The following is a 26,286-nucleotide window of genomic DNA, read 5'->3' on the forward strand; positions in this document are numbered from 1 at the left end:
CTTGTGCAACATAAACGACGTCGGCGGCGATGAGTGGAAGGGGGACGAGGGGCCAGCAGGCCTCAAAACTGGAAAAGTACGCCTATAATAGAGACCCACCGGACGCTGCGAGGGGAGACTCCGCTCAGACGCCACCCCACCCCGGGGAAGATGTGAACACAGACAAGATCACTCTCCACGACGTCATGGCGACCCTAAAGACAATGCAATCCTCAATGGGCACAATCTCAACAGACGTCTCCCTGATTCGAGCAGACCTCCAAAAATGTCTGACCGCCTTGTGAAGGTTGAGAAGACAACCACTGACCTCGTGGGAGACACGTCGGCTTTAAAGCGTAAAGTCCAACGGTTGGAAGAAGACAATCTCATGCTAAAAACAAAACTGGACGACCAGGAAGGCCGCTCGAGGCGAAATATTGTGCGCCTGATTGGCGTTCCAGAAACGGAACGCGGCCCGGCCCTGGACCTCTACGTTGAGGTCCTTGTAACTAAGCAGCTCCAACCCAAAGGACTATCAAAGTATTTCTTGGTAGAACGTGCCCATTGAGTTCCTGGAGGACAGCCAAAGCCCGGGGCACCACCTCGGCCTATCCTGGAGCAAATTTTTAACTTCAGGGACCGGGACGCCATTTTACAGGCAGTGTGCACTCGACCTCCCATCCAAATTGACAACGCAGAGATCCACTTCTACCCGGATTACACAGTGGCAGTGGCTCAACGCCGGAGCTTCACGGAGGTAAAGAAAGAATTGCGTGCTCGGGAGCAAAAACACTCGATTTTCCCGGCGAAGCTGCGTGTGGAGTCTGAAGGGAAAACATGGTTCTTTGACACGCCACAAGCGACTCAGGAGTGGTTGGAGGGATGGAGACTGGCGAGAGATCCGAAGAACCGAAATCCGCAACGCAACCATGGAGAAAGAAGCCCTCAACCTAACAACGACGCAGACTGAACAGGGATCGTCGCACTACAATCCCCGTCAGGATCACCAAAAATCTTTCAACCTTTGATTTTCAAACCAGGCATCAATCCACTCATCAACAGGATGGAGGTTGCCTGACATGCAGAGAGAGGGTGAGGAGGTGGGCCACTTACGAATGGCCAATTATGGTGAGACTATGGTGTGACACAGCAAGACCCATGCAGGTAGGACTAAATGGTTAAGACTAGCACTGCATGAGTATCTACAGAGGGGGGGGAACGGCAACGGACACAGAAGTCTCACCCCCACGAACAATTTTCATGTGTTGGGACTGTAAGCACTCTGCTCAGTTGGGGAGGTGGAAGGTTCATTGTCCGCCGGGCAGGGAGGTGGGTAGGGGTTCTTTACGTTTTAACCTGGTTTAGTTTCTGTTTTAATTGTATCTTTCCAACATGGTGGGCTCCTTGCAGGCACACGCAACACAAGCACCGTTTCTTCATCACACACTTAGGCACAACGGCCCGGCCGGAGCGACCACCTGGGAGCGTCCGGTCGCGATCTCCTTGACATGACCCACATCACAGGCACACCGCTAGACAGCACGTTCTACACTCCCTCACACATCGGTCCGCATCCTAAATACAATGACACTGATGCACTTGCTTACGGATGATCATGGCTAATCATGATGTCTCTACACCAGCCCCCAATCACAACCACTAGTCGCTCCCACGCTGACAATAATATCGTAGAATGTCAATGGCCTAGGCCATAAAATTAAGCGAGGCATAGTCCTTCAATATCTCAAAAGAAAGGCACCCACATTAGCCCTGCTGCAGGAAACACATTTGGTGGGGACTACCTCCAAGGCTCTTAATCGCTGGGGCTTCAAGATGGTCACACACGCAGAATTCTCGGCGGGTTGCTGTGGGGTTGGAATCCTAGCCCAAAAAAATGCTCCAATCCTCATCAAACGCACGTGGGCTGATGACCAAGGGCGATTTGCGGCGATACATGGTCAATGGGAGGGACGGCCATATAATATACTCAGTATACTGCTGCTTGAACTCCCAGAAGGCGAACTTATCATTGGAGGAGACTTCAATGCAGTATTAAATGCAGCGATCGATCGGCAGCCTCCTCGTGACACCACTAGATCTAACCAAATGTTCAACGACTTCCTGGACGCAATGGGATTGGTGGATATGTGGAGACTTAAACATCCCCATGACCATTATTACACGTTTCACTCAGGGGCCCATAATAGTCTCTCTAGAATAGACTACATGCTAACCTTGGTGATCCCCCCGGAAAAGATCACGGCCCTCGAGCTCCTCCCAAGAGGGATATCAGACCACTCCCCAGTGCACCTCACCTACACGACACAACCCACCAGACGACAAAGAATATTCCCGATTTATCCCGGCTATCTTAAACACAGATCTATTTTGAAAGCACTGAAAACCTCTACCACGCATTACTTTGAGAAAAACCCAGACTCTGTAGATTCGCCCTCGGTTGTATGGGAGGCATTCAAGGTAGTGCTCAGAGGACAGGCTATCTCTACCATTTCCAGGCACAAAAAAAGAACAGCGGGCGGCTGTTGAAGCGCTAGAAACAGCAGTCCAAACAGCAGAATTGGCCCATGCCTCAGATTACATGGAAGACACAGCACACACACTAGTATTGGCGTCACAGGAATACAAGGCGTACGTAGAGGACATAACCAAGACAAAACTGACTGACACACTGCATAGGGTCTAGGAGTTGGGTGACAAGACTGCGAAGCTGCTCGCATGGATTGAACGGAAGGAAAGGGCCAATAGATGGATTGCCACATTAGAGCGCTCAGATGGTACACACGACTGCTCCCCCACAAAATGTGGAAGAACTGGCCACATATTATGAGACCGTATACACTACACGGGGTGGGAGGACGGAGGAAGACTGCTCGCAGTACCTACAGGACATACCCCTGCCCGCGCTATCCCAGGAGGATGCACAAACACTTGAGGGCGACTTCATAGGGGAAGAATTGGGGAAGGCAATAGCAGCACTACATACTGGGAAAGCGATGGGGCCGAACGGCCTACCCGTTGAACTCTACAAAACACTATCACGACAGATAATCCCCTACATGCTCCCGATGTATAATGACTGCCTGTCGAGAGGTGAGCTCACGGCAGACCAAAGGCTAGCCACCGTTGTAGTACACAAACCCGGTAAACCACCTGACCAAACATCTTCCTATAGGCCGATGCTAAAGTCCTGGCAAAAATTCTGGCGCTACGACTACAGCCCCACCTTACAGACCTAATACACCCGGACCAATTGGGCTTTATGCCTGGTAGAAATACATCACTTAATCTACGGCGCATTAATGGAGTCCTACATCGTGTTCCCATGTTACGGGAAGACAAAGCCATCCTCTCTCTTGATGCAACGATGGCCTTCGACCTGGTAGAGTGGCCATTCCTATTCGCGGTCCTCAGAAAGATGGGCTTCGGCCCTAAATTTTGCAGTTGGGTTAAACTTCTCTACACCGAACCGACGGCACAGGTGGTAGCCAATGGCCACACCTCCTGCACATTCACACTGGGGCGCGGAACAAGGCAAGGATGCCCTTTGTCCCCGCTACTCTTCGCTCTTATACTTGAACCCCTGGCGATGCAGGTGCGAGTAGACCCCATAATTAGAGGGATCACATGGGGGAGTGGATGGGAAGATCGCATCTCCCTCTACGCGGACGATGTATTGATTTATTTGATGTCCCCCACCCAGTCCCTGACAGCCTTGATGGGCCTACGGCGATGTGTGGGGATACACCATTAATTGGACCAAATCGCTGCTTTATGTCCTACGAGGCCATACACCGACGTTGCCCCCAGACTGCACACTACAGACGGTCACCAGGGGATTCAAATACCTGGGAATCTATGTCACGCCACAGGAACCCTTATTCATAGAATAAAACTTACTGAAACCTCTACAGAGGCTAAAATCCGACGTCACACACTGGCGCTCTTTACCGCTTACATTGCTGGGGAGGGCCGCATTATTTAAGATGCTATCACTCCCTAGATTCCTTTACGCGCTGCAAAACACACCCTTTCCAGTCCCTCTCACCTATTTTAAGTCCATAGACGCAGAAATCTCGGCACTTCTATGGGATGGGAAACCAGCCTGTATAGCACACTCTAAATTAATCCGATCCTGGTATGAAGGTGGGATCGCCCTACCCAGTGTTAAATTGTATTACTGGGCAGCACAACTAATAGCGGTTAATCAATGGTTACACGCCCCACAACTGGACCCAGCCTTCCGCCTTGACCGAACTGTGCTACCACCTGACCAACTCATGAGGGCATTATACACGAACAAACAACGCCACACCTTTACAGGCCGAACAGCCCACACGATCAAGATCTGGCACGCAGCACAGAGAGCCCTGGGATGGGAGGGAATGCTCACGCTCGACAGGCGGCGTCTGGGTACCCTAGCAAACACAAAGGGCTTCCGGCAGTGGTACTTAATTGGTATCTCCAAAATCGGGGACTTATGGAAAAGAGGTGAAGTTTCCCAGCCCTCAAAGAAAAATACGGGATGGCAGACACCGAACAATATCGCTATGCACAAATCAAGCATGCACTACAGGGGGCTATAATAATAATAATAATAATAATAAAGAGCTTATAGAGCGCTCAGTAACGCCATCACGGCGTGTCCCCGCGCTAAGCTACCAGTGAACCTGCCTAGAACACCCAGCACCTATGCAGTATATAAGTGAGTTTTGAGCAGAGCCCTGAAACGTAGTTCATTTCCCTCCAGTCGCAGCACAAGAGGTAATTTATTCCAATTTTGCGCTGCTAGTAACGCGAAGGAACGACCACCTATTCTCGCCTTCCTGATCCTGGGGACTGTCAGCAGACCGGTACCCTCTGAACGGAGGGTCCTGGTAGGCTCATATCGGCTGACTAGCTCCTTCAGATATGTTGGTGACTTGTCCCAGACAATACGGTGGCAAAAAAGGAGACACTTAAATAGCACACGCTTCTTCACCGGCAGCCAATGAAGCGCATCCAGCGCCAATTTCGAGCTAGCTCTCCTGGGTCTTCTTAACACCAGTCTGGCGGAGGAATTCTGGATGACTTGTAGGCGACCTATGCTGCCCTCGGTTGCCCCCAAGAACAGAATGTTACCATAATCTAACCGCGAGGTCACCAGCGCCTGCGTTAGAGTTCTTCTGGCTGATAAAGGCAGGAGGTCTAAGGTTTTAACAGGCACATAACTGGCTGAAACCTCCCCCCGGGAGGATAGACTCCTTACTGAATGCCTAGACAAAAAAGCGATCTCCCTCTCATATCGCAAGCTTATCAATAACATGCCCGACCCCACAGCTGTCCTCCGGAGCAAATGAGAAATAGAACTAGGGGACATAGAGGATGAGGATTGGCTGTACGCACTAGCATCTGCCAGGGAGGCCTCCATACCATCACGACTCAAGCTAGTGCAATTGAAAATTTACACAGAATATACTACTCCCGCACACTCCTACACCGGCTGGGCCGCATCCCGGAGCCTATCTGCCTACGAGGGTGTGGTCTCCCGGGCACATTCTTTCACATAATATGGGACTGTCCCAGGATCCAATCATATTGGGGCCGAATACTCTCCGAAATATCAGAAGCAAGTGGTGTTGAATTACTAAGAGAACCTAGATGTTGTATATTCAATATTTGGTCGCCCCCTGACATGAATCGAGGAATGCAGACGTGGGCAACATTGGGTCTAGCCCTTGCTAAACGGAATATTGCCAGGAACTGGGGCTCAGGTGTGGCACCCACATGCGCACAGTGGGGAAGAGATATGGACACAGCTATGCTGGCAGACAAGGCGGTGGATGTTCGAGGATGAACCAAAAAATGGACTAGGATATGGGGGAAATGGAACTACTACCGGGGGCAGTTGTGCGACCCACCACAAGAACTGTCTGATCATGAAAGTAGTCCATGAAGGAGAAACCCTGAAATGCTAATGATACGATGACCCAGGAGTATATTTGCCGAAGGAAGGGATAGAGACCCTATGTAGCTCTTGCCCGATACGATGGGGGGGGGGGAGAGAACAAATGTCAATGATACGAAGATGTCACTCTTCTCAGAGGATTTAATTTCAGGAGCACCCATTGCTCGATATGTTGGAGGAAATCTAGCTTTGAATAGAAAAGTAATGAAGATTGCCTGATGTATGAAACGGAAATGTATGTTGCAAAGAATATGAACAATTGTTACTTACCTGTAAACAGGTGGTTCTCCAGTATTGGTGTCTTTCATAGATTCACATGCTTGAATATTCCCCGTCGTCGAAGTGGGAGTCCCACGGTAAATAAAATAGCAATAATGCTAATAATATATATATATAAAAATATATAAAGTATCATATAAGTAGTAAAACTGATAAAATATGTACTGAAAAACCTTTACAAAGGTTACTACATAGGAATGCATTAGAGAGAAAAAACTCATTTGCAACATATCAGTGTCATTATGTTAGTCCAAACTGCAGCCAATCAGGCTCAAGCACCCTCTAGAACCTTCTCCTCAGAAGCTCAAGCCCTCAGATTTTCGTAGCACTAGTAATAATAGCGCATGAGGAGAAAAGAGCCTCTGAGGGGAGGATGGGTGGGTCGCATGTGAATCTATGAAAGACACCAATACTGGAGAACCACCTGTTTACAGGTAAGTAACAATTGTTCTTCTCCAGTATTAGGGGTATCTTTCATAGATTCACATGCTTGAATAGAATAGATAGCAGTAACCTCCTAGAGCTGAGATTGCAATATTTCCAAACAATAGAAGAACAATGTATAGCATAAAAGCAATGCAATCTCAAGAATGGAGGAGGGAAAGAGGCTCACCTTATTTGAAAAGATGACGAAGCACTGCTTGCCCCACTGCGGTGTCCGCCTCGTTGACAGCATCCAAACAATAATGTCTGGTAAAGGTGTGCCTGCTGGACCATGTCGCTGCACGACAAATCTGGTGTAGAGGCACTCCGGCAAACAATGCGATGGACGACGCCATCGCTCTCGTAGAATGTGCTCTCACTGGAGTAGGTAAAGGCCTGCCAGCCTGCTGATGGCAAAACGATATGGCTGAAGAGAGCCATCGTGTTATTGTCTGTTTAGTCACTGAGTGTCCTTTGCGCAGTAGTCCATATGCTAAGAATAGCTGATTGGATTTACGAAAAGGGGCTGTTCTAGAAATGTAGAATTTCAGACACCGTTTGATGTCTAAAGAATGTAGTCGCTGTTCCGCAGGGGATTTAGGATCCGGGAAAAAAGTCTTTAAGAAAACTGGCTCGTTCAAATGGAAGTCAGAAGGTACTTTCGGAAGAAAAGAAGGATTGGTACGAAGTGACACTCCATCAGGTTTGAACTGCAAATATGGAGGTTTGATGGTGAAAGCGTGTAAGTCACTTACACGACGAGACGAAGTTAAAGCTAAAAGCAAAGCCACTTTCCAGGTCAGAAACTTGAGGTTTGAACGATGAATTGGCTCAAATGGAGGTTTCATAAGTTGTGATAACACCACGTTGAGGTGCCAAGCTGGAGGAGGGCGCCTTAACGGAGGGAACTTCCTGAAAAGTCCTTTAAAGAACTGTCTGATGATTCTGGATGAACAGAGAGACGTAGAGCCGTCATGACGGTAGCGTGAGATGGCCGCCAAAAAGACTCTCAATGTGGCATGTGAAAGACCAGACTGAGCAAGACTTAAGAAGAACGGTAACAGTTGTTCTGGAGTGGAACTGATAGGATGTACGTTGGATGCTGCGCACCAATGACAGAAGCGCTTCCACTTTAGCTTATATGTTTTGATTGTTGATGGAGCTCTAGCTGACGCTAGAATGTCTCTACAGTCCTGAGGTATACTTAAAGAGGCAAATTCCATGAATTCAGGTTCCAAGCCCATAATTGAAGCGTTGACGGATCTGGGTGACACACTTGTCCGCCGTCCATAGTCAGAAGATCCGGACGTGGATGGAGGCGAATTGGTTTGCATTGGGACATCAGAAGGAGTTCTGAAAACCACGCCTGTCTGGGCCAACGTGGGGCGATTAAGATCAAGCGGCAGGGTTGCCTGCGCATCTTCCATAACGTCCTTGGTACCAGTGGGAGTGGTGGAAACGCATATGCAAATAGGCCGGTCCAGTCCATGAGTAGGGCATTGCCGCTGGATTCCGGATGTGGATGCCAACTGGCAAAAGCCTGGCATTTTCGATTCACTGGCGTTGCAAATAGGTCGATCTTGGGATGACCCCATTGGTGGAACACGAGGTCCAGAGTCGACTGGTGTAACTCCCATTCGTGAGTGGATGACGCAGACCTGCTTAGGGAGTCTGCTAGTATGTTTGACGCTCCCGGCAAATGGACTGCTGTCAAAGAAATGTGGTGACGAAGTGCCCATTCCCAAATCCTTTGGGCAAGACAAGACAGGGGCTGAGATTTCGTGCCTCCCTGCTTGTTCATGTAGTGCATGCTGGTGGTGTTGTCCGTTTGAACCAGCACCGATTCTCCGTGCACCACCGGTAAGAAGGCCTTCAGCGCTAGGAAGATCGCCAGCAATTCCAGCCTGTTGATATGCCAGGTTTTCTGAGTCGCCGTCCACTTTCCTTTGATGGAAAGATCCAGGATATGGGCTCCCCATCCGTCCATGGACGCATCCGTGGTCAATGTCAGATCTGGAGTCTGGATAAGGAAAGAGACCCCTTGGTTCAGATTGGTCCGTCGCTCCCACCAGAGTAGACTGTTCTTCATGCCAGCTGTGACTGTCACCTGGTCGTTGAACGACCCCGACACCTGTCGCCATTGTAGGTCCAATTCCTCCTGAATAGGACGGGTACGTAACCTGCAATTCGGGATCAGTGCGATACAAGATGATGCCATCCCCAGAAATGACTTTAACATTCGCACTGAAACTGACTTTCTTGATCTGATGGTGGAGACCAGATGAACTATCTTCAGTCTCCGCTCGGGGGAGATGAACGCTTTTGACACGTCCGTGTCTATAACAGCTCCGAGGAATGTCCTGCTTCGTAGAGGAGTGAAATGTGACTTCTTTACATTGATGGTCAACCCTAGGGAATTGAAGAGGGTGAGACACAAGCGTGTGTCGTGATGTAGCTGACTTGCGGATTGGGATTTCAACAGACAATCGTCCAAGTAAGGAAATATCTGGACTCCTTGAAGACGCAGATAAGCCATAACCGGAGCCAGAACCTTCGTGAACACACGGGGAGCTGATCTGAGGCCAAACGGTAGGACCTTGAATTGATAGTGGTTGCGTCCTACTTTGAATCTCAAGTACTTTCGATGTTGAGGAATGATTGGTACATGAAAATAGGCGTCTTGCAGGTCTATTGTAGTCAAAAAATCGCCGCTGCAGAGAAACCGCAAGACTTCTGACAATGTTAGCATGCGGAAGGACTGTTGTTTCAGGAAGAGGTTGAGATACCTCAAATCCATAATGGGACGCCACTCCCCCGTCTTCTTTAGAATGAGGAAGAACCTCGAATAGAAGCCCTTCTCCCGCTGTGATAGAGGAACCACTTCGACTGCACCCTTTGTTAGTAATAGTTGAACTTGATGTTGTAGTTCTTCGAGATGGGGAGGTGGCGGGCCCGAAGGCGGAGATGGAGGAGGAAACTCTGTGAATTCCAAGGCGTGACCCTTGCGCACAATGTCCAACACCCATTGGTCCGATGTTATTTGAGACCACTGGGAGTAGAACTGCGAGATTCGACCTCCAACATCCTGCTGCACTGGCAAGTCATTGTCGTTTGTTGGTGTTGTTGGCACCTCTATAATTGGACTTCCCTCTATAGGGTCTGGATTGTTGTTGGCGAGCAGATTGAGGATTCGAGTACCGTTGGTTTCCTTGATTGTACTGGCGGTACTGAGACTGTCCTCCTCTGTTAAAATTGGACGAGGTGCCCCGCCCCCGTGCAGCACGAAAGGGCTGTTTCTTAAATTGTAATGACCCAAGCGACTTCGCTGTGTCGGTATCCTTCTTTATGGTTTCCAAAGAAGCATCGATTTGGGAACCGAACAAAGATTCGCCATCATACGGCATGTCAATAATCATTGACTGGACCTCTTGCCTGAAAGAAGTAGACTTTAACCATCCCTGGCGACGGAGCGCCGCCGCACTGGCAAGGATACGGAATGCAGTATTCGCCACATCTACAGCACAGTCTATAATCTCCTCCGAAGCCCTTTGACCATCTTGAAGGACCTGGAGCGATTCCACTTTCTATGACTCAGGAAGTTGCGCAAGAAAGATGGACATGTCTGACCACATTTGTCGGTCGAAACGACCCAAAATTGCAAGAGCATTCGCAGCACGGGCTGAAGTTGAAGCCATGGATGAAAATTACTTTCCGATTGAATCCAATCGGCGTCCCTCTCTATCGGGAGGGGAAGTGACAGGCGCTGTAGGATTACGTGCACGACGTTGTGCTGCTTGAGTCACAACTGAATCTGGCTTTGGGTGAGAGAGCAGACAAGCAGGTGAGCCAGTTGGAGCCTTGTACTTCTTCTCCAATCTAGGTATCTGGGCCGGCAAGGAGTTAGGAGCCTTCATAATCTTCTGCCCTTCCTTCCAAATAAATTCAATAATTGGTATTGTATGCACCTGTTTATACGGCTGATTTTTGAAATCATACAGAAAACAGTCTTCATCACGTTGGACCCTTGTCAACTTGAAGCGGTCCGCCGCCTTGTCCATAAGTTTATGAAAACTAGCAATATCCACAGGAGGTGAATCACTTGAAGGGCCCTGTTGCGGCGAAGGTGTTTGCACTCGATAATCATCAAACTCCGCCAAATAAGGATCCTGCTCAACCTCAGAGTCCTGACACACTTCTCCTTCCTCTCTCTCTGGCTCTGAGTCAGTGTCAGTAAGTGGATTAGTAGACATGGGAGCACCCAAATGTACTGACGGAGCCGACTGTCTTGGAGGAGTATGTAGTGGTTGATGCGAAAGTGTTACATCAGTAGACTCATGAACCGGTGTACCCTGAGGGGTAGGTGGAAAACGTCTGTTATAATCGTCTAACATATGTTGGAGGTTAGAGAAAAGTGTCATAGGAATAGACGTCATAGGGATTTGCACGCATTGGCCTTCGTGCTCATCTACCTGCTCAACTTCTTCTTCCTCTTCTTCTTCAGAAGAAGTGTCCTGGCATTTAATGATTAAATCTGATGCGCTCCGTGCATCCCCATAAACAGTGTCATCTGGAACTGACTCAGTCTCATGGTCAGACACGAACAACTGAAGTGGTGGTTGTGGAGCAGGGGATTGAAGGTGGAATGCGGAATCTTCCTCTTTATTGAATGAGGACTGTACAGTAGAAACTGAAGTGTCCATGGCCACCAAAGGCATGTTGGCATAGGAAGAAGAACTGGAAGTTGCTGTCGCCGTAGACGGTAAATCTCTAGGCGCCTCAGTGGACGTAGAAGGCTTAGGCCCTACTGTCGCTGGTTTGCTCATCGACGAGCCCGTCGATGACGCTGTCGTCGACGATGCAGTAAACGTCGTCTGGGCCGTCGACGGTGACTGTATTGCAGGCGGCATCCTAGAAATCGAAGGTGCCTTCGTCGACGGTGTCTCCGTCGACGGTGTCTCCGTCGACGGTGTCTCCGTCGACGGTGTCTCCGTCGACGGTGTCTCCGTCGACGGTGTCTCCGTCGACGGTGTCTTCGTCGACGGTGTCTTCGTCGACGGTGCCTTCGTCGACGGTGCCTTCGTCGACGGTACCTTCGTCGACGGTACCTTCGTCGACGGTACCTTCGTCGACGGTACCTTCGTCGACGGTACCTTCGTCGACGGTACCTTCGTCGACGGTACCTTCGTCGACGGTACCTTCGTCGACGGTACCTTCGTCGACGGTACCTTCGTCGACGGTACCTTCGTCGACGGAAGCTTCGTCGTTGCCGTCGACGGGAGCCTCGTCGACGAGGCCTTCGTCGACGATGGGATTGACGACGATGGGTTCTTCATCGACGATGGCTTCTTCGTCGACGATATGATTGGGATCGTCGACGAGATTGAAGAAACAGAGGCTCTCGTCGACGAGAGAGCCGTCGTAGAGATTCTCGTCGACGATGACGACGCCGATGTCGTCGTGACTGTAGTCGTAGACGAGGCCACAGCAGCCAATCTCGTCGTCGGAGTGGTCGTCGACGGGCCCGTCGACGACCGCGCTGTGAGAAGTGTAACCACCTTAATAGAAGCTGGAAACGACGCCTGAGAGTCAGATCTCGTGGGCGTAGTTACAACAGGCACAGAAGCAGTAGGTGGAACTTTAGCCACAGTCAAAGCCAGCTTTCTTTTCTTCAGGAAAGGAGATGGCAACTCCTGAACACTGCCAGGCTTAGAAGCCACAGAAGAAGGTGCTGACTGAAGGCTCTCTGCGTCAGAAACAACAGCGTCCTTATCTTGAAGGCGCTTAAGCCATAATAGGAGGCGACCCTCCCTGTCCTTAAGGGTTTTAGGATTGAAAGTTCTACATAACCTACAATCAACCACTTTGTGATCAGGATACAAGCAATAAATGCACTTGTCATGAGGGTCTTTCTCAAATAAACGTAATTTCCCACAGGAGGAACAAGGTCTAAATAAAGACTTCTTACTTGACATCTTTGTGAAAAAACCTGAGAAGAGTAGATAAGTTGAAAAGAAACTGAGCAGAGCTCAGGGAGACTCCCTTCACACGACGTGCGGTAGAAAATCTGAGGGCTTGAGCTTCTGAGGAGAAGGTTCTAGAGGGTGCTTGAGCCTGATTGGCTGCAGTTTGGACTAACATAATGACACTGATATGTTGCAAATGAGTTTTTTCTCTCTAATGCATTCCTATGTAGTAACCTTTGTAAAGGTTTTTCAGTACATATTTTATCAGTTTTACTACTTATATGATACTTTATATATTTTTATATATATATATTATTAGCATTATTGCTATTTTATTTACCGTGGGACTCCCACTTCGACGACGGGGAATATTCAAGCATGTGAATCTATGAAAGACACCCCTAATACTGGAGAAATGCATGTATCCTATAACCGAAATGCCAAGTGTTGTGTGTAACATGTAAAAGCCAATAAAAAATAGGTTTAAAAAAAAATTTTTTAAATCAAAAAAAATAAGAATACTGTTTAATGTTATAAAATCGGACCTACACCAATCCGCTTTCTGAACGCGAACCACATACACATATTGATTTATAACGCCGCCGTACCCCCGGGTTGTCGGCACAGGGGCTGTGTAATCCAGATATTATTGCAAACGTGAGAAAATGTTGCGCCGGCCCCAGGGGTTGTAGGCCAGAAGCTGTGTAATGTTTAATGATATAATAAAGGTCTTTAAAAAAAAAAAAGGGAGGAATTACCACTGTGACCAGAGACACAGCTGCGGCACTGCCTAGAGAATTTAGAATGGAGGAGTTACTGACGGGACCAGAGAAGCAGCTAGCAGCACTTCACAAAAAGGTACCATAACGAAGGGAGCAGCCGTTGGAGCCAGGACTGGGAACAGCCAGCTATGGCAGACTATGCGATCCAGGTCCAGCAAGATGAGTAGACAAACCGGAAAAGCTAGGACCCGGAACAGCGAGCAAGAGAGGTCGACACAATACACGTCCAGGACCCAAACCAGGAAGAAACTTGTTGAAGACAGAAGAAGGGACCAGCTGGCTGCTGACATCATCAGTCCTGTGGGTAGAGACAATAGAGGTTTGCCCTGTCCCAGCAACTGCAACATACCTGGAGCCCTGGACAAGACTAAGGATAGTGGAGCTTTGCAAACAGATAGGAATATCAGCTGCAAGCTGCAATATAAAACTCCTTCACTTTCAACACATTAGCAGAGCTTTTTGGTAATAGACAGCTTGCCTGAAGCAAGAACGCTCTTCACGGCAAGGCTGCAGGGAGTGCGCAGACGAGTAATGCGCAGCACAAACCGTTATGGCCTTTGTGATGCATGTAATAGGGACAGTCTTTAGGGCATGACCAAACCAGCAAAAGGAGGGACAAATGTAATCTATAAACAAATCAATGGATACAGCATGCCTAGGCTCGACCAAAAAATAAATCCAGGGATATATACAAACTAAGTAAACTTAGACATTAGTGAGCCCCCGGTTATAAGCAACAGCTGCTTCATCTGAAGAGAACAAAAATGAGATATGAATGAAGTCACCTAAGTGATCCACCAAGCAACTTTAAAGAACACCATATGCCTACCACGCTGGCAATTTTATCCATACTCGCAATTTTACTGTACCTTCTTTTGAGCGGCTTCCTTTTTCTTTTTGTCTTTTCTCTTTCTCCTTTCTTCCATCAACCGTTCTTCCTCGCCTTGCACTAAATTCCTGTGGGAGAAAAAAAAACAATTACTTATTAGCATTAACACAGGAGTAAAGCTACAACCATGAATTTACGAAAATGATGGATAGAATGGGTCCACCAAGTTGGGTCAAATGGCTGGTTGGATACCAGTCAATTGGGTAAATATGCAACTGTATAATCAGCCTGCGAGATCCCTTCCTTACCTCCCCATTTCCACATTACATGACGTCCACCAGAGAAAGGAACACTAACAACTCTGTACTGGTTAATCAAATCTCAGTAAATTCACTACTCCATTACATCACAGAGGATTACAGAGCCCAAAGTGACGTTGTCAATGTGGGCTCCGAGAGCTTCCGATAAGAATATAAATGTTGGCTTGTGCACTTCTTGTAACTGATGCTGAGCAAATGGCCAATGAAGGCATTTTAAAAGATACTAGGCCACCAACGCTTTTGGTATCCACAATCACAGTAAATCCATCGAATAATAGCTATCAGAAACAAAATATTGCTCTAGTCACTGTTGGGACACTTCCAACTTAAAGATTCTACCTTTGATAAACTTGGTTTATCTTTTTATTTTTATTTTTTTATTAGACTTACATTATTAAATTCCATGTTAAGAACAATTGTTGTTATACAGAAATTATGCATTTCTTTTTTGCCTCTGCTGCCTACTCTTATTTTAAGAGGTAAAGAACTGGGAGCACCAATGAGATTAAAGGAGAATACGATATAAGAGATTGCACTAAACACATGAAATTAGGACAACAAGCAGCACGCTAGTTTGAGCTATTGGCATTGTAAATGACAATGCCTTAAAAGGCACTGCCATTTATAATACCAATAGCTTAAACTCTCTCAAATGCGAGATCTATTGCATTCCAAACGCTAAGCTGCCTCCTGTTTCCCATAGCCCCCGAAGGGCTTCCCATTTGTTGCGCGTTACATAAACAAGCCTGTGGTCACAACTCGCACAAGAGAACCTCGGGCCCTCCTGAAGTAAGAGAAACTCAAAGAAAATAGAGCTTACAGACTAAAGAAGATGTGCTTTGGAACAACGGAAGTAAAAGGGTCAGTACTCATGGGAGGTTACAAATGAAGACAAGGCAGGACTAACAAGCCTAATATCAAATCAGATGCCAGCATTTGAGGACAATGACAAGCCAATGACAAATATGGGTGGAGAGTAGGCGGGGCTTCAAGTACATACTCTAATGCAGCATGGCTCGCAGAGCAGCGCATGCATTGCCCAGGCTCAACCTAAAAAAGTGGCGCTCATCCATTTAGATCCTATTAGCAGTCTTCAACTGTACTTTGCAAAAATACTTCCAGGCCCCATATCAACATGCATAAACTTGGGTAATTCACTTGGTGTCGAGTACTTTGTGGCCCACAAGAAGACTGGTTGGAAAGGATCCCCTAATTTACAAACCAACCAGCCATTCATTTCTAGATGTCTAGTCCGAGGGATCCCTTCTTCTGTGTGAACATCTATTGTTAAAACTTAGGCTGCAGCATCAACATTATCGGCGCCATCTTGCCCCTTTTCGAGCCCATTCGTGCGCGTAAGCGGCAGCCATTTTGAGTACCATGGCCTCTCTGCCCATCTTTGATAGCCAGCGCGTCTCTCTCTCTCCTGACCTCGCAAAGCATCCCCCGCACGCTGACAGCCCCCGCTCTCACATGCCTTGGGTCATAAACCCCTCTTCAGCGCAGCTCTGCCTCGGAACCCCATCCTGTTCCCAGCGCGACACCTCCCTCCATTCCTTTCATGGTCCCGGATCCTTTGATAAAACCCCCTTTCCTTTGTGCCCGTTTGTCTTACTCGTTCCCAGGCCGCCACCTGGCCCTGGGGATACTGTTTATTGCCCCCCCCCCCCCCAGTACAGTAGGAAGCTTCCCCCATCAAAGGATCCATGAGTTGATCAAAGCCCCCACCCCATGAGATCCGATCAACCACATACATTCCGTGAATCGGCGGAATGTCCAGCTGCGTGATAATCATCACCTGTTGTGACCGGGGTGGGGACTTCAACTGTAAATGTGTGTGGGAACGGGCCTGAAGCGGGGATTCCGAGGATGTCTTTCCGTACATCAAAGTAGTGACAGAGATGTGTTTAACGTAATAAAACAATAAACTTGTGTATAAGAGGCCAGGCCTCAGAGATGCGGTTAGAGCACCTCGAGAAGATACCCTGTTGTCTGATTTGATGTGTTCTGCTCCGTCGGAATAAAACTTCTGTTTCCTGCCTTCCAGTCTCCAGCGCCTGCCTCTTTGTTTGGTAACTTGAGTGGGTATAGAGGCGGTTAACGCCGGGCAACTCTGAAAAAGGTCATCAGCCCTACCTTTTTCCACACTATATGCTTCAACTTTTCAAGTTCATATAAAAAACTCCTCTTCATCTCTTCTTAAGTGTAAATGTACATGTCTTATTGACCTAGAAATATCGCCCTAACACTCACCTAAATATCATTCAGTCACTTCCTGAAACCCAACCAGTAACTTCTGTGGCTAACAATCACTTAAACACCAAGAACTAAATGTGTGCATTCATGGAAAGACTATTAGAGGTTCAAATAAAGAAACTTTAGAGCTAGCTCAATTTTCTTATAAAGCAAGCTCCGATTCAATTTTCTTATAAAGCCAGCTCAGAGTCATTTTTCTTATAAAAACAGCTCAGAGTCAAATTGTGCACAAAAAACTCTAACCAACGTACATAAAAAGGTTCAAAACAGCCTTTGACATACTAGCTTTGCTTCAATGATAGAATATGGGATTTAGTATTCAGTTCATAATGAATAAAATGCACAGGTTGGATAAAGTGATGCCGTTGTACAAAGGTTTGCTTCTTGATAGTTATGAGTGGCCATTTCCAAAGTCCTCATCCTTCACTGAGGACGTTCAGAAGGACACAGAATGATCAAGATCTAAGAGGGCTTGGATGATCTGAATTAATGTCACTGAAAAACACCCAGACGTAAGCCTTCAGTAGCCTTTTAACCACAAACATTAGGTTATCAGTCTCATAGGAGTATGAGTTTACACTTTGGCATATTCAGTTTGGCCGCTTAGTGCTGAAAAGAGGGTAGAAGGAACTGAAGCAGTTGTACAGATACTGTGATGGGAGGCGAGTCTTCAAAGGCATTTCTAAAGGCTGGGTAACGTTCCACTGATATCTATAACCTTCCAATGAAGTGATTAATAAGGTCTTGCAACTAGGTGGATTGTACTTTGGAGGCCCTTGTGCCGGAGTGGTTTAAGAATGTTGCACAAATTCCTATAGGTAAACATAACCTGGAGGGTCATGAATGCAGTCCAGGACATGTCTCCGCTTGAGATAAAATGTGCATCTTGAGCAAGCTCTTCAATATACACCAGGAACAGGCAAGCCAATTTCAGTTTAAATCCTGCGCCACACTAGCCTCAACTTCTTTCTGCATCATTAAATGAAGTAAGCTTTCGGTCTTGGACAACAAAATCATTATTACAACAGTGATCTTAAGCTTGAAAGAGTTAGTGCGAATCAAAGTATGTTTTCTACAGCAACTGCCAATTTTCGAAGGCAATGCTTTGATGTAGGTCAGGGTAAAACAGCCATTTAAGAGATACTGGGACTGAAGATAAAAATTGCCCCCAGATGTGATAATTTGTGAAGATCTACAATGAGCTGGTTAACCTAAAATGAACCATGAAACCGAGCAACACAAGAAAAAGTATGCCCTGGATCAGTCCTTCCAAAGCAAAGCAGACCTGGTCATTCAGAACCACCACCCTCCCCTCTACTGATAACCAAATTACTTAATCTGTGTTTTGCACAGGGATTGGCAGCATTCAGGCTTGAGCCAATTCGCATCAACAGCAGTGTTCAAAACACTACTAGCTTGAATCGTGTCCATTATTAAAGCAATAGGTCTTGTAAATATTGCATTGCAGTAGGAAGTCATCCATCTGCTGCATTACTGCACTTAGTTGTGAATTACTTCCAACATACACCACCCAAAGGCCCATGCTCAATAGCACTAAAAGAGCTGAAGCACAGCCATATGTGTAGTCCTACGTCATAGGGTGAGGTGATCTGAAAGGACGTAAGACTGTTAGTAGTTAAGACTTATGGTGTATTGACTGTTGGCAAAGTATTAGTGCCCAGAAGATGAGTGAAGGGATTTCCTTCCGATCTCTTGATTGTGATCCTAGTTTGGGCCACTCTTTCTTATCCCAGGTTGGCATGTCTTTCTAAAAGGATGCTGTGCAGCCCTGTGATCCCTACCCCATCCTCAACTTACAAGATCAATCAGTTCCTCTAGTCTTAGCCACAAAGGATTGGATAGAAAAGGATACAAACGTGTGGTGCTAAAAAAGTTTGCTACTATGAATGAAGACCACAAAACCACCACACAAATGTAAAATCTTTCCAATGAAATGTTACCGCTGATTTTAGGGGGAAGACACATGTTTGCTGTTACACAAACACCATATGAACTAATACACAGCAGAAAAGCAGAGTTTGAAGTTAAAAAACAAATGCACAAAAGTTAGACCTGTATCCTAAATTGTAGTTAAAAAAAAAGCTCTGATCAAAATGGCTGAATACCAGCCTCAGAGATCAGTAAACTATCACGCTTATTTTTCAATAGCCATAAATGAAGCATTAATTTCAAACCACAGATTTCGTAGCCCTATTATGGGGGACAATAAAAACAGTTGGCAAAACCGGTGACAAAAATCATTTTATTTTAAACATCTTTTGAAACCGTTGCGTCTCTCTCACACAAAAGGCGGTAGCTTATACATCAAAGAAGTGTTAAACTAAACAAGAGAATGAGGTCTCTAGGCCAGACCTAGAAACACTGCTCTAAAAGGCGGTTGTCACGTTCAAGTTGTAATACTGCTTCATCACTAGGAGTGTACTTGTGTCTCTCTAGACCCAGTATCCTGCCCTATGTGTTGCCAGCAATCCCCATCAAGCTCGCTCATACTGTCCGAATGTCACACCGGTCAAGACTGGGAAACTACATAAGCAATGAGGAGATAGCTCCGTGGTACAGTGAAAGGATTTAAGCTAGGCCTAGAAACAATGACACGCCAATGAAGTTACATTTTCTTTACTCTGCCTCTTAAGACTTTCCTTCTTAATATTGGTAACATCAGGTCATAGCTCAAAACACTAAGAAGAACAGTACCTGACCAGTCTTGAAGAAAATAGACTTCATGCATAGAGGTTCTGGTCAATTCCTGCATCCTTCAGCAAAGATGAATCTAAAGAGTAATGCATACAAAAAGCATGAGGAGTGGGACAAGTTTCTATCTACTAATGACAGCAACGGCACAGAGTTTTAAAAGGGCACCTAACCCCTTTTGGTCTTGTTGGAGGAGTCTGGAGTGTGTGTGAGGAGTCTAACAGTAATTTTGGAAGAATTTGAAATGCAAGAAACTAAGCACCCGGCAAAGATTTGTTTTGTTGCCTGGAACATGGGGGTTATTTTTTTATTAGATTTTTTTCATATTTATGGATTTAAGATGTTATTCAACATTTCATGCATAGTTGGCAGATTTAGAAACACTGTTCTTAACTCAAACACGTCAAAGTTATTAAGAAGCATCATGCATAAAGACATTTCCCTATACTATTCACTATACTAGTTAATATCTGCTTTCACTTTCATGAAAAATGACGAGTTAAATAGTTCAAATGGATAATTTCTGACGTTTTTAAATAAGATGAAGCAAAGAATAATTCCGAACACCTAGTTAGCCATTACACAATGGCAACTATAAAGAAATAGTATTGCCACAATCGGCTCAGCCCTCACGAGGGTACAACCGCCTCAAGCTAAAACTTTCTATGGGTGGCAGTCCATTACAGTAATGTCTGGGTCAGAAGACCTTCTCACAACCCCAACCCATCATCTCTTGCAAGCTCTCTGCAAACTGACAGATGTGACAAGACCAAGAAAGCAGAGATTCCGGTTTAAGGAGGCAGTAGAGACTGAAAACTGACCAGCAGATGCACGGGGATGAAATGTGGTATGTAAGTAGAAAAGCTGGACAAGTAGGTGGCCAGGTTCTAGAGCAATCAGATATACAGTGAGCAATAACACGTTTTACCATCCCCGATTAGCCCAAACCTTGTGATGTGGGTGGAGGCCACTGATAAGTATTACACTTTAAGAACACCCAACAGAATAATGGGACCATCAACAATAGAGTAGCGCAGGCATATCACTGCAGATCTTAAGAGTTATTTTTAGGCCCGCCTTTGCAGCGCAGTTGTTGCTAGACCTTAATTGACCAAATATTTTTATTTTTAAATCAGGGGTATGCCATTAAAGGGATTTGGCTCCGCCCGCATGTTGGTGGGCAGAACTACAGGTTTTGATTGAGCAAGATGTATGCATTCACACAAAACGGTCTTCTTTACACAGCTGTGATTTGGTTTATCCAACTACCTGAGCTAGCAGCAGTATAGCTGCCTTGACCTTTCTCTGGCACAAAAAGGGTAGTTATGTTAAAGTGGCTTTAATAAATAATTTAGAAATGCTGTTTTTTTCCGCAGAAGCCCATATAGGAGGAAGGTAGTGATAAGGAATGTATGGCTGTTTTACAGTCCATGCACCTTTCCATCCAAAATTAACTTTAGACTTCAAACTCCAGTTGTGTGTTAGATCAGTATTGGGGGTGTAGAGTCCAGGACTACACTTCTCAAAGTGGATCTTTGTGTCCGGCTTGGTAGCAAAGCTGTCAACTGACCTTGTGATCAACAACAAAAAGAGCTTTCAAAGTACTACTGAGTGTGTATAGGCTCAACCCATATGTTTGGCTTGTGGCAAAGTTCATACTCAGTGCAGCATGACTGAATTGGTTTGGGTGGAAAGCCAATTATTATAGCTATAGACCTGATCTGTTTGTTATGAAGTGTTAGAATGAAGGCAGAGGGCCTGAAGTATTGACTGTGAAAAGGACAAGTTAAAGTCAATAGGCATTCAAGGGTGGATTGGTATTATTATATACTGAAACCTACTGATATGCATTTTGTTACAAGGAATCTTACAGATTACTGTAGTAGGCATGTGTTTTGGTGTCTGCTACCTCTGACAAATTGAGGATATAGAAGATTTGCTCAGAGAGCATCCTTGTTAAGCCCTATTAGACACAGTCATTGCTAAGACAACTGTAATGTTGTACTCTACGTAATTTTATAGCTGTGTGCTTTGTGGTGGTCTTGTGGATTGTGCTCAAAACAGTGGGTCCGAGTTTGTTATGGTGACTAAGGTTAGGCCTGAATGGATGTACTTTCAAACATTTATGTCCAATCCCATGAATCTGGTCTGCCAATTACGAAAGTTATGACAACAGCAATACGCCAGATTTATTTATAGTGAAAAAAGTGTCAAACGTAATAGACATTTAAGGTTAGGTTGTTGCTACGCTGTGGTAAAGCCTGTTGTTGGGTATATTGTTACATGGAATCTCAAAGACTGCCAATAGGCCTCTAACTGTGGGTTGTTATTGCATTATGTTACATGCTGTAGACCGGTATTAGTTACATGTAATCCGACACATTATCACAGTAGCAAGGGTGTTGGTCACCCAATCTGACAAACCCAGAGTGTAAAATTTTGCTATGATGTTTCTTGCTAAGCCCTACTCAGGGGAGTTGTATATTATTTTTCGAACTGTAATTTTGAACTTTTTTAATTTTATAACTATGTCTAATGGTTGCCTGTTCATGCACACCTCAGGAAGCCTGTGTTGTATTTCGTGTAAAGCCATTGGTGAATTCCAGCAGCCTGATCGATTCACTGGGAAAAGTTGTGTCAGATTCCTTAGGTGTCATTGGTTAATAATGAAAGGCTACAACTGAGCAAAGAGGACTTATTTATTGTAAAAAAATATATATATATTTGATCAAAGGCAATGTGTGTTTAAGTGTGGATTGCCATAAACACTGTGCTATTGCCTGTAGGCAGGAATATCGTTACACAGATTCTCAGATTACCATTGTAGGACAGGGGTTTGGTGTTGGTGACCCACCCGAACAAGCAGTCCAGGCTGGACCACTGCAATTCTCTCAATCTGAGCGTATCTCAGTTCAGTCTGAATAGGCTTCCACAAGTACAGAACGTGGACACTGCTTGGATGCTCCAAGAATACCTTAATCAGCACTGCTCGGAGGAAACTGCACTGGCTACCCATAAAGCAGAGAACAACTTTCAAGACTGTGTCTCTGTTCTAGGGCCCTCGCCTCTCAAGGCCCCCCAAGTACCTACTGTCAACGATTAGCCCCCCCTATGTTAGGACTAGGAATCTAAGATCGCCTGGCGCAAAACAAGCATTCGTCCTTAAAATTCAGAAGAGCCAGAACGTTATCTTGCACCAAAATTTGGAATTCTCTTTCAGCTGGAAACCCTCCAAAATTATTTTCAGTTAGAGATTGAAGACCTGGCTCTTCGGATCTGGTTAAAATCTCCTTTAGTTGTTAGAACAACCTGTTTTTTTTCTCCCTGAGGTCAGTATCCCAGCGCTGGGACACTTCATTCTGAAATAGCCATGCACTCTATAAATCGAGTTATTATTACAGTAAGCATTTAAGGGTAAATTGTTATTTATCTGTATTAAACGCCTGCAGATCGGTATTTTGTTACATGAAATGTCACAGATTATCGTTGTAGGGAAGGGTTTTGATGTTGGATACTGCCTCCGACAAACCCTAGGGCTAGTAGATTTGAGCTGTAATAATTTTTGCTAGAATCTCTTTGGCTGACCTGACTGACTTTTGTAATAAAATAACCATTAAATAATACATACATTCACATATATAAAGCTCCGTGTAGATACACAGAGGGTCTTTGGGTGATCTTTTCTGCCACTGATCTTAGTGTCATTTACACTCTACATCAATCCATCACTGTGTACTGCATGGGGTAATGGTTCTCATCAATCATTGTCTCTCTTGCGCTGTGAATGGCAGAAGTTTCTGATCACACGTGTACATTCACCTAAAACTGAGCGCGTTTCAGTGCCTGAGCAGGCTGGCCAGTCGTTTAGTATTTTGTGTTCTCCTTTTATAGTTCCCAATGCACTTCTTTGCTACTCTATTTTAATTTTTGGAAATTTTTGGATACTACAGCTCTCAGAGCTGTGCTAAAGGGCCACTTGCTTGCTGCTCGTTTCATCTGCATTGCACCAAATCCCACATGGCCACTTTCTCTAAAACAGGAGACCATTTGAAATGCTGTTGTCTATACTGTATCGTTATTTTACCATTCTAAGATGGCCAACATGTTGGCTTTACATGTGCCAGTCCTGGTGAAACAGGTAATAATCCATAGGCTATTTACAAAACCTCTACTAACAGACAACCACCTATTTTTAGTTTCACTACTGCAAACATATGCCAGCCATGTCTAGACAGCATGTGTTCTATTTTTCAACTTCTAGTCTTTTAATTTATCTTGAAAAGAATGTTCAGTTTGTGTGTGGTTTACTGAGGCTGTGTCAAAGCTAAAATGAGTCAGCCGATGGATTAGTGGATCTGCGAATGTAAAGATAAGTGAATGTATTTGTGATTGCTTATTGAGCTCCTATATTCACTAATTCAGAATCAATGGCATTACCAATGCTTGTTTTAAGATTTCTCCTCAACTCCAATTTATATATGATGTTCCTCCATTAATAGTTGCATTGGTCTAATGCCCTTCCACCAGTGTTGAAGGCACGGAGGTTTAGTCGAAGAGCCAAGTCTTGAGGTCCTTCCTGAATAGAGGCAGTTATGAGGACTGCCTGAGGTGGAGAGGCAGGGTGTTCCAGGTCTTTGCTGCAAAGTAGAAGGAGGATCTTCCTCCGGCTATGTTCTTGCGGATACGTAGGACAGTGGCTTGGGCCAGTCGGGTGGAGATGAGGTCTCTGGTGTGTGGGTGAAATGTGAGGCACTGGTTGAGGTACTCTGGTCTCTCATTGTGTAGGACTTTGTAGGCATGTGTGAGGAGCTTGAAGGCAATTCATTCTGTTGACTGGGAGCCAGTGGAGGTCTCAGGTGGACAGTGATGTGGCTGTAGCAAAGGATGTTGAAGTAGTGTCTAGCGATGGCGTTCTGAATGTTCTGCAGTTTGAGGAGTTTCTGGGCGATGCGGGCGTAGAGAGCGTTGCCGTAGGAGATTCTGCTACTAACGAGTGCATGGGTGACAGTCTTTCTAGACTCAGTGGGGATCCACATGAAGATCTTTCGGAGCAGGTGTAGTGCATGGAAGCAGGATGATAGGACGCCGTTGATCTGGTAGCTCATGGTAAACGAGGGGTCCAGGAGGATACCGAATTTCTGTGCATGTTCTGTGAGTGGGGCGGGGGGATTTCCAAGTGCTGAAGGCGACTAGAAGTCATCATAGGGGGAGGGGGTGGAGCCCATGATGAGTACTTCGGTCTTCTCGGAGTTGAGCTTGAGGGAGCTGCTCTTCATCCAGGCGGCAACAGCCTTCATCCCACTGTTAAAATTGTTCTTGACAACTGAGGGTTCATTGGGGAGGGAGAGAATCAGCTGGATATTGTCGGCATAGGAGACTATGTTGAGTCCGTGGATCCAGACTGCTTGCAAGCGGGGCCATGTAGATGTTGACCAGAGTGGGGCTCAGGGAGGAGCCCTGAGGCACTCCACAGCTGATCTCTGTAGGTTCCGAGAGGAACGGAAATAGTCTAACTCTGTATTCTGCCAGTGAGGAAGGAGCAGATCCATTCCAGGGCCTTGTCGCGGATGCTGGCGTCCTGGAGTCTTGTGCATAGTCGGTGGGAGAGGGTATCAAAGGAGGCTGAGAGGTCCAAGAGGATGAGGGCTGCAGTTTTGCCGCAGTCGAGGAGGGCACAGTCGTAGTCTGTGGCGGCGATGAGGGTGGTCTCGATGCTGTGGTTGCTTCAGAAGCTGGATTGGGAGAAGTCCAGGATGTGGTTCGCTTCCATGAACGCACCATCCAGCACCATTAGGACACTGGGTTTTGAGAGCTCTGCTGTAATCAGCACAGCAGCAGCAGACGGAGTTGGTGACCTGTCCCAATATTCAAATCGGTACGTCTGAGTCCCTTAAGCTTCCCTGATCTAGCATGGCCACTTCTGCGACACACTGTGTGGAAATTTTAGAGGGAGGATGGGAGAAAGATCAACACAGAGGTCGAGACCTCCTTTCTCTCTGCTCTGCAGCTCCGTCTGAGTGCAGTCGGGCTCGAGAGCAGGTAGAAGAAAGTTTGTGTTAAGGTTTTAGCCCCTTGTGAATTGCCCTCCTAAAAGTCTGTCCCGCAATTCAGATGTGTGAACTGTGGAGCCATGGGCTTTACACCGCCCGCAGAAAGAGTTAATCCCTGGTAGCTGGTCGGCCCACAATGATGGGCCCGAGCAGAGGTGCAGAATGAGGTTACAGACAACTAAAAGCGATTAATACCCAAATGCATTATGCAACACAACAACATACACCCGCTACCCACCCTCAACAAAGACAGGCACGCATGCAAGCAAGCAACCTGTGGCTATTTGCACCATAGTCTTGCTTCGCACTCACTGAGTCTTGTGTGCAGGCAAATAGGGTTAAATTCAGCAATCCCAGCATTTTGAGTGGCAGGGACAAGCTCTGCATTCCAGACAGGATGCCATTAAGCAATACAGGCCGCAAGAGCAGGCTTAAGCTGCTCAGAAATGCACGAATCAAGTTGGAAAATGTTTTAAGGCGCCTGCCCAATTTCCACCTTTTCAAACATTTTATTTTTGGTGTTTACGCAGGTTGGAGAATTGCTTTGTTTACGAATCACTGGTCGCCAGCTTTACTTTGTGAAGCATCCCCGACAGACAACGAACCCCCAACCCTCCTCCTGCCCCCCCCCCTCCCCACACACACACGCATCCTCGTCGTTATCGCAGGAATGCTGAAACTCAAACACAGCCTTACAAAGAAAACCTTGACGCTGTCGCAAAAAAAAA

General features: G+C 46.2%; 1 protein-coding gene across 1 annotated transcript in view; it reads right to left on the bottom strand.

Annotated features, from left to right (window-relative positions):
* TNRC6A (trinucleotide repeat containing adaptor 6A) overlaps nt 1–26,286 on the bottom strand; it is a 289,758-nt gene that overhangs the window by 188,323 nt on the left and 75,149 nt on the right. The window contains 1 exon segment of the mRNA XM_086940455.1: nt 14,261–14,348. Within this exon segment, the coding sequence (XP_086796581.1) occupies nt 14,261–14,348 (88 nt within the window).

Source organism: Lissotriton vulgaris, chromosome 10, assembly GCF_964263255.1.
Source record: "Lissotriton vulgaris chromosome 10, aLisVul1.2, whole genome shotgun sequence".
NCBI classification, from domain to species: Eukaryota; Metazoa; Chordata; class Amphibia; order Caudata; family Salamandridae; genus Lissotriton; species Lissotriton vulgaris.